General features: G+C 68.8%; 1 protein-coding gene across 1 annotated transcript in view; it reads right to left on the reverse strand.

Annotated features, from left to right (window-relative positions):
* PLXNB3 (plexin B3) overlaps nucleotides 1-8,007 on the reverse strand; it is a 15,838-nt gene that overhangs the window by 5,158 nt on the left and 2,673 nt on the right. Inside the window, exons 3-20 of the mRNA XM_059385918.1 lie at nucleotides 6,544-7,591; nucleotides 5,969-6,148; nucleotides 5,202-5,330; nucleotides 5,013-5,113; nucleotides 4,392-4,521; nucleotides 4,052-4,208; nucleotides 3,848-3,956; nucleotides 3,654-3,768; nucleotides 3,427-3,552; nucleotides 3,232-3,348; nucleotides 2,862-2,955; nucleotides 2,609-2,778; nucleotides 2,266-2,417; nucleotides 1,863-1,968; nucleotides 1,178-1,308; nucleotides 767-943; nucleotides 463-658; nucleotides 71-310 (exon numbers count right to left, since the gene is read on the reverse strand). Coding sequence (XP_059241901.1) covers nucleotides 71-310; nucleotides 463-658; nucleotides 767-943; nucleotides 1,178-1,308; nucleotides 1,863-1,968; nucleotides 2,266-2,417; nucleotides 2,609-2,778; nucleotides 2,862-2,955; nucleotides 3,232-3,348; nucleotides 3,427-3,552; nucleotides 3,654-3,768; nucleotides 3,848-3,956; nucleotides 4,052-4,208; nucleotides 4,392-4,521; nucleotides 5,013-5,113; nucleotides 5,202-5,330; nucleotides 5,969-6,148; nucleotides 6,544-7,578 — 3,465 coding nt within the window. The 5' untranslated portion in view covers nucleotides 7,579-7,591. The remainder of the gene's footprint in view (nucleotides 1-70; nucleotides 311-462; nucleotides 659-766; nucleotides 944-1,177; nucleotides 1,309-1,862; nucleotides 1,969-2,265; nucleotides 2,418-2,608; nucleotides 2,779-2,861; nucleotides 2,956-3,231; nucleotides 3,349-3,426; nucleotides 3,553-3,653; nucleotides 3,769-3,847; nucleotides 3,957-4,051; nucleotides 4,209-4,391; nucleotides 4,522-5,012; nucleotides 5,114-5,201; nucleotides 5,331-5,968; nucleotides 6,149-6,543; nucleotides 7,592-8,007) is intronic.

An 8,007-nucleotide genomic window follows, 5' to 3' on the forward strand; every position in this document is an offset into this window, starting at 1 on the left:
GGGGGGGTGGGGGGGTGGTGCGGCCCCTGCCCGTGGTCCCCACGCAGAGGCGGCCCGTAGAAGCGCTCACCTCCACATCCAGGACGTTGCCCGGCTTGACACGATAGGGGCGGGCGGGCTCCTCGCGGCTGAGGGGGGCTAGACGGGGGTTGGGCTGGTACAGGAAGTCCTGGCCCCCGCTGGCTCTGGCGAAGTCTATGTGCACATTGTCCAGGGCGAAGAAGACCCGCCGCAGGCGCGCCCCGTCTGGCACGGCGGGGCTGTGGCACACCAGGAGGCTGGACGAGTTGACGGAACAGACCGTGGAGCACTGCGAGGCAGCGGGACCCGGGATGAGGAGGGGTGAGCTGGGGCTTCCTCGCTCGCTCCCGGGGGGGGGGGGCAAAATGGCCCCCCATCTGCACCCCGCGCCCCCGCCCCCCAGGCGCGACCGGCCCCGCTGCCTGCCGGTGGGGTGCTCACCTGCAGCAAGCCCCCCTCGAGCGGGATACAAGCCTGGGGGGCCGCGGCAGGGGCCCCGCAGCTCCTCCTCGGGCTGGGATCTGGGGGCCGGGCTCCCCGCGCCTGCACCTCTGCTGTCGCCTCCAGCCACACGGACAGCAGGGGCTGCTGCACCACGTCCAGGCCGGTGCCCCTGACGCGGATCAGCCGCCCGCCCCTGCGTTGGGTCGCAGTCAGCCTCCAAACGGGTGGCAGGCAGCCCGGCCCAGCCCCACCTCCCCGGGGAAGGAGCAGAGGCCGCCTGGAGCGCCAACCCGGTCCTCACCCCCGGAAGCTGACGCTCGGCTCGGCACCCACAAGCTGGGGGTTGGCCGTGTACTGGAAGGGGCTGGCGAGCAGCGTGCGCTGGGCGTGGCCGAAGACCACGCGAACCACAGCTTCTCCTGGGCTAGCCTGGGACATGGTGTGGCACACGATGGCTTCAGGACACACCGGCTCCTGGCTGCGGGGGCAGGGGCGAACGGCTCTGGCATCTTGAGCTCTAGCCCAGGCCTGGCTACCCAACCAGAGACCCACGTTGCCTCCCTCAGTGAGGGCAGAGACTATTAGGGCACAGTGGCCGTTTCTCTTGGACTTTGGTGGGGGCCTTAGGGAGCCCTGAGCCCACTGCCTCCATGTACACAAGGGGGTCATGAGGCCCCCAAGGATAACCCCAGCTGACAGGAGAGATACTCACATGGGACAGGGCTGTTCACCCACGAAGGCACTGATGTCGCCCCCTGTCTGAAGGTGCTGCCCGTGGATAGTGAGCTGGGTACCCCCCGCCTGGGGGCCCCACTGGGGACTCAGGCTCAGCAGGATGGGGTCCTGAGGGACAGAGCAGGCTGGGGTGCCGGACACTTGCTCCCTTAGGCTCCGGGCCCCAAGGTGCAGGGGCTTTATCCCGTGGGCCATGGCTGACCGCACCCTCCTCCCAGAAGCCTCGAGAGGGGCTTGTCTCTCCTCACCGCGTCTCTGCCCCTCAGGACGGCCTCTTCCTCTGCCACAGCTTACTCCTCCCAGCCCCCCCGCCCCGAACCCTCAATCCCGAGATCCAATGGCCAACTTGGGGTGCTGCCGGACTCCTGGCACTGCTCTGCCCTGCCCCCCTGCACTTCCCGGCTTCGGCCTCAAGGTGTCCCCGTTCTCCCTCGGTCCCACCCGCCTGCCACACTGGCTGCTTCCACTGCCCCACTGGTGTCCGTGGCCTGTCCTCCACTCGGTGGCCGGGATGATCACTCAGACAGATCACCTGGTTTTCCTTCTGGACACGTGCCAGCTCTTCCTGCTACCTGGGGCCAACTTTGAAATCCTCACTTAGTTTCCCTCCTCCTCCTCCCTCCTATGTCCCGCGTGGGAACCACTCTGGGGTGGGTGCTGACCTGGTAGGTGAAATGCTGGGTTGAGATGCCTGGTGGCCGGTTCTTAATGGCCACTTGGATGGGCCCTGTGGTGCCACTGGGGGCAGGAGCCGTCACACACACAATCCTGGGGAAGGGAGGCCTGGGAGCTGCTCAGGGCTCCTCCCGTGGACCAGACCCGTCTTCAGCAGGAGCTGGGGGCCACCCGCCCACCAGCCACCGCCCAGAACTCCCCCCTCTACCCCGCTGCCACCTCCTCTCACGGCCAGCCCCCCACTTCCTTCCCCCGGCTCATCTTCCTTTGGCGCTCTGACCCAGGCCCACATTTCTTGGCTGCAAGCTCCCCTTCTCTGGGTAGCCGCTCTGTGACGGCTTCCCCGGGCGGGAGGGCGTCCCTCAGCTGCCGGCAGCTTGGATGGCTCACCGGGCAGAGGTGCGGTAGAGAGAGGGCTCCGGGCTGCAGGGGCGGCCAGCCACCTTCACGGCATCTTGTACTTCAGCAAAGTCCCGGCCCAGGTTGGAGCCCTGGATGGTGAGGGCCAAGCCGCCCTCGGGGGGCCCGGTTAGGGGCTCGACCTGCAGCAAGGAAGGGTGGCCCGAACCCACATCTGCTCTGCCGTGGGGGTACCCCACCAGCCAGCCTGGGGCGGAACTGAGCTGCCGGGGCCTGGGGGCCTGAGCAGGTGGGTCTGACCCAGGTGGGGTTAGTACAGTGGGAGGGGGAGGGGCGGGGCCGATGGGGAGGAGGTAGGAGGCTGGGGGCTCACTGTGTCAATGCTGGGAGTGGGACACAGCAGCTCCACGGCCCCAGGGGGGCACAGAGGACCATAGCGACAGGAAGGCTGGCCGTGGCTGCACCACACGCAGCCCAGACTCCCACTGGCCGCCTGGCAGCGGCTGCAGTCAGGGTGGTCCATGGCGCAGTCGTACAGGGTCACTGAGGAAGGTCAGGCAGGGCGCTGAGGCACCGCCCCCTGCCCCACACCAAGTCCTACCCGCCCCTGCCGCCCCCAAGCTCACCATGGAGAGTGTGGGCGTTGTCCAGCCGTTGGCCCTCGCCCCGGGTGACATAGATGGGCACCGGGAGCTCCCGCTGCGCCATGGAGGGGCGGAACTATGGGCAGAGGGTGGGGTCAGGCCGAGCCCAACTCCGGACAACCCTGACCCCTGCCTCCTCCCGACACTCCTCCCAGAATGGGTGCCCTAGTTCAGTGCCCACGTCTCCCACCGGACTGCAAGCCTAGGGCAGAGGCTGGGGTGCACAGAGCCTGCCTTGTGAGGGGCGACAAGATGTGGAGGGCAAAGAACAATCTGGGAGGCAACAGGTGTGGGGGCATGAGGGCCGCAGAGAGCAGCCAGGGGCAGGAGAGGCTGCTGGGCGGCCACACACCTGCTGGGCCTGGCAGTGGATGAGGCCCACGTCCCCCGCCATCTCCTCCAGAGAGGCCGGCAGCCTTCGAAGTTCCCCGGGCAGCTCCAGCCAGCAGTGGTAGGAGGCAGGTGGGCTCTGGGAGTGGGCACTGTCAGGAGCCTGGACGCGGTCAGCGTCCCCCACCAGCCCTCCCTATCTGCACCCCCCGCTCACTCCGAAATGCTGAAGGTTCCGCACACGCAGGGCCAAACGGCTCTCCCAGCCCACAGGCACTAGGAGGGGACCGGCCAGGCCCTCCACCCGGGGACAAGCCCCTGGGCCACGCACCGGGACATCCACCTGCGGAAAGGAGACACTTTAGCCCTTTGGCAGGAGAAGGGGCTGGGCAGGGCACACACATGGGGTGGGTGCGCGGCGGCAGCGGGGCGGGGCCCACCCACCTCCTGGACACTGTAGATGGTGTCCTCGCCCTCAGGGCAGTGCTCCCCATACACACAGCGGCTGCTCTGGGAGCACCAGTGGCAGCGCCAGAGGCTGCCCACACAAGCACGGCACCTGGAGGAGCAGGGGGATGCTCAGGCCGGGTGCCCTGTGGGCTTGCCGGCCCTCCCCAGCCGCCAGGCCCAGCACTCACGGGGCTGCCGCCTCTAAGGCCTGGACGGCACTGCAGTCATAGAAGGAGAAGTTGGTGGTAGCCACGGCCACATCCTCAAACATCAGAGCCAGGGGCAAGGTGACGTGGTCTGGGAGGGGACGGTGGTGGCAGGGCGGGTCACGGGGCTCCTGCCCCTCCAGCTCCTGCCCCGGCCCCTGGCCCCCGGCCCCAGGGGCTCCTCACCTCTGCCTGGAGGGTTCAGCGGCAGCTGGTCTTCGGGAGGGGTGACGCAGGCTACGTGGGGCCCTTCCACGTGAGCCAAGCTGTCATAGTCCCCAAAGGCACAATGGAAGTATTCATCCATGGCCAGGGTGGGCAGCCGGGGGACAGACAAGGTGACCTGGGACACACGTCAAGGAAAACAGAGCAGGCAGAGGCTCCTCGGTAGGCGGATGTCGTGGGTGTCAGCAAAGGAGAGGGAGCTCGGGCACAGCGGGGTAGGAGCAGAGGCAGCGGGAGAGGAGGAAGGCGACGGGGGCAGTGTGTGGGCAGCCCCCACAGGTGGGCAGCAGTGGCAGCTCACCTGGCCCTGCTCCTGGCGGGGGCGGTGGGCTGGCAGCAAGCTCTGGACGTGCGGGCAGTGGCCATCCTCGTAGCTCCACAGCCACTGGTTGGCCTGGGCTGCCCGCCCACACTGGCCCTTGGGGGTACACCTGTAGGGCCAGGGGCCATTGGGTCGGCATGTGGGTCTCAGGCTCCCCAGGCAATGGGTGGCGAGAGGGCCGGGAGGGTGGCCCAGCTGGAGCACGTTACCCGGGTATGGGGGACAGAAAGGGTCAGTGCTCGTGAGGGTGGGGCCAAGCAGACAGGGCCTCGCGGCCGAAGTGCGGGCTTTGGCCTGGACCGTGAGTAAGAGGAGGGCCGCTGCTGTGGAGGGGAGGGTCGCCATAAGGGGCTCCTGGAGCAGAAGTGGCATGGGAACACCTGGGAGAGGCGGCAGGGGCCTGACCAGGAAGTGGGGCCGGGTAATGAGAAGACAGCAGCTTGCGCCGTGTGGGGCAGGACGGAGGGGCTCCGGCAGTGGCCCTGTACCTCCATCTCTGGAAGCCGAGCTGGCCTCCGGGCAGGCCTGAGGCTGCTTCCGGGGCGCCCTCCCCTCATACACCACCTGTTGGCCCAAGTCCGGACCCGGGCCTGTGCTCACCTGCCTTGGAGGACACACCAGCCGCACAGCGGGTCTCGAGCCTGCAAGCAGCTGGCGCAGTCAGGGAACTGGGGGCAGGCAGCCACAGGCACCCGGTCCACCTGGATGGGCAGCGAGGGGCAGAGGTAGTAGGCGCTGGGCCTCGGGCCTCCTGTGCCCCCCACCCTCACCCCCAGGGACAAGCCTCACCTGCTGGGCTGTCAGGACATACAGGTGGTGGCCACTGCTGTCCACCAGCAGGTCCGGGCTGATGGCTGAGCCCGGAGGCCCCACTTGCTGGGAGTGGTACACTTGGCCTTGGGAGCCATTGAGAAAGACCTGGAGGGACGACAAGGCCTGCTCTCAAGAGTTGGGGCATGTGTCCTGCTCTCGGTTGGGGCTCCCGGGGAGCCTCCTGTGCCACAGGGCCAGCTCTCCTTCCTGCTATACCAGGGAGGCCAGGCTGGGCCCCAGAGGGTGGGGCAGGCCCCTAGGCCTTCCGCATGTCTCCCCTCCCCTCCCCCATTTGCCGTCACCCAGCCTCTCTGGGTAAGGACCTCAGAGCCGGGGCAGGAGGGCAGCTGCAGGGAGCTAAGCAGGGCAGAAGGGGGCAAGGCTTGGCCTCGGAGAGGCTTCTGGGGCCAGACTGGCTCTGGGACCAGGCACTGTCCACTCCCCCCCTGTGGCATCCCTGTCCAACTTGACCGTCGGCTCCCACCATCGGCTGGAGCCCGGGCAGCCCTCCTAAGTTCTGCAACTAGGAGCCCCAGGAGGTGGCACCCGGCCAGCCACCCATGTGCGGCATGGCCTTTCGACCAGCTGGCACGACACAGCCTGAGAGGTCAAGGTACCTGGGGCTTCCCCGAGCCGCCGCAGGGCCGGGCCATACCCGGTTAAAGCAGCAAGGGTGGGCCCTGCCCAGCAGCCTAGAGGCCTTGGTGTTGGGGTCTGGGACCAGGGCAGGCCCCTTACCTTACCTTATGCAGCTGACCCTGGGTGTCCCCCAGGAAGGCAATCGTGTGCCCGTCTGTCTGGAGGCCTGCCACAGCGCTGATGGGCTGCTCGAGCTGCAGCACGGGCTTGGCCTCCAGGGGCTGGCGGCCAGCGATGGGGCTAGGGGTGTGCTCATCACCGCAGGGGTATGACTCTGGGGAGTCCTGGATGGGCAGGGAGGGGAGGATCAGTCCCGGCAAGAGGCAGGAGGTACCTTCCCCGGGGCAGAGAGCAAGCCCAGGCCAGAGGGTAGGGCCGGTGAGCCTTGCGGGGGGCAGGGCAGATTGGTCAGGGTGCCAGCCTCATGGCAGAACAAGCAGACGCTGCAGAGGCAGAAAGACTAAAAGAGCCGCTAAGAGCCGGCTCCGCCTTGACATCCTCCGACTAGGATTGTCAGCCGGCAGTGCCCAGCCCCCCGCAGCCCCGGCTAACAGATAGCAGTCCCTGCCTCGGGCGGAGACATGGTGCAGAGAGATGGGGACAGAGAGGCAAGCCAGGCCGGACGAGGCCGAGAGAGACAGCAGGAGCCGAGCGCAGGGTGAGCGGGGTGAGCACTCACGGCAGGCAGGGCGACGCAGCGGGACGTGACCCCGTACTCCACGGTGGCCTCCTCCAGGCCGCTGGGGCCCCGGCCGCCGGCCGTGTAGCACAGGCGCCGCGCGCGCTCCATGCTGCCGTCCAGCTCGGCCAGCGGGAAGGCACACAGCGCGGGCCGGGCCCCGCCAGGGCCCGCCGCGAAGGCCGCCAGCAGCGCGCTGGGTGTGAGGGAGGCGGCCTGGATGAGGCCCTGGCCCCGGCAGGCGAGGGGCACCTCCACGTAGGAGTAGAGGTTGGCGTCCCCCAGGCAGACCCGGGCCACGTACGAGCGGTACTCGGCCTGCGCCCGGGCCCCGCGGCGGCGGAAGACGAAGTAGGCCGAGCGGGCGTCGGCGAAGGCCGCCACGTAGCTGTTGTTGTAGTCGGAGAAGTCGCCCACCACGAGGCGGCCCAGGCCCTCGCTGGAGAAGGGCTGCGGCCCGGCCAGCTGGCGCACGGTCAGGGGCGGCACCCCGCCCGCCAGCTTGCCCGCCAGGCCCCTGGCCACCAGCAGGAGGTCCCGGCCCGGCGAGGCCACCACCAGGCCCACCGTGGCGACGCCCGGGGCGTTGGCGGCCACGAACTGCCCGTCGCCGGGGTCCTCGGCCTGGTACAGCACCCGCGCCACGTCCTCCAGGCCGCGCTTCTCGCACACGCCCTGGCGCGCCTGGCCGCAGGCCACCAGCTCCTGCGCGCGGCCGCTCACCAGCAGCAGCTGGTTCGTGTTGTCCGTGAGCCGCGCCTGCGGGCAGTCGGCCGGGTCGCGGAACGGCACGCAGTCGGGGCTGTCGAAGACCGGCCCGGTGACCGCCACCGCCTGGAGCCGCAGCTCGGGGCTGAGCTGGAAGAGGCGGTTCACGGCGCCCACGTAGAGCGTGCCGCGGCCCGGCGCCAGCGCCAGGTGGTTGAATGTGGTGTTGGGGGCCGAGAAGCGGTGCGCCCGCGGCGGGGGCGGCAGCGGCAGGCACAGCAGAAGCACCTGCAGGAGGCGGGGCCCCAAGGGACACCGGGGAGTCATCGCGGGCGGGCACCTGCGGGGGAGAGCGGAGCCAAGGGAAGAGCGGGTGGAGAGAGCACGAGGGAGGGAGGGAAGGAACGATCCGGAAGAGCAACAGATCCGGAGGGAAGGGAGAGGACGGAGAAAGAGACCGAGGGAGACCGAAAAGGAGCAGAGAGAGAGAGTCCAAGGGATGGGGGGAGGGGCACACAGGTGCCCAGGGAAAGAATTGCTTCCATCTCCTTTTTATACGTCTAGATTGTTGGACGGGGCAGACCCTGAAGAGCCGTGGGAACACGAACAGAAGGACTCCGAGGGACAGAAGGGCAGTGCCAGAGACGGGAAAGGGCAGGGGAGGAAGACAGCACAGAGGAGAAGCAGGAGGCTCTGACGGGGGGGAGACAGAGAGGTGGGTAGCCCCCAGGCGAGGGGGCCGGGGAGGGGGGGGGG

The sequence above is a fragment of the Mustela nigripes genome, chromosome X (assembly GCF_022355385.1).
Source record: "Mustela nigripes isolate SB6536 chromosome X, MUSNIG.SB6536, whole genome shotgun sequence".
NCBI classification, from domain to species: domain Eukaryota; kingdom Metazoa; phylum Chordata; class Mammalia; order Carnivora; family Mustelidae; genus Mustela; species Mustela nigripes.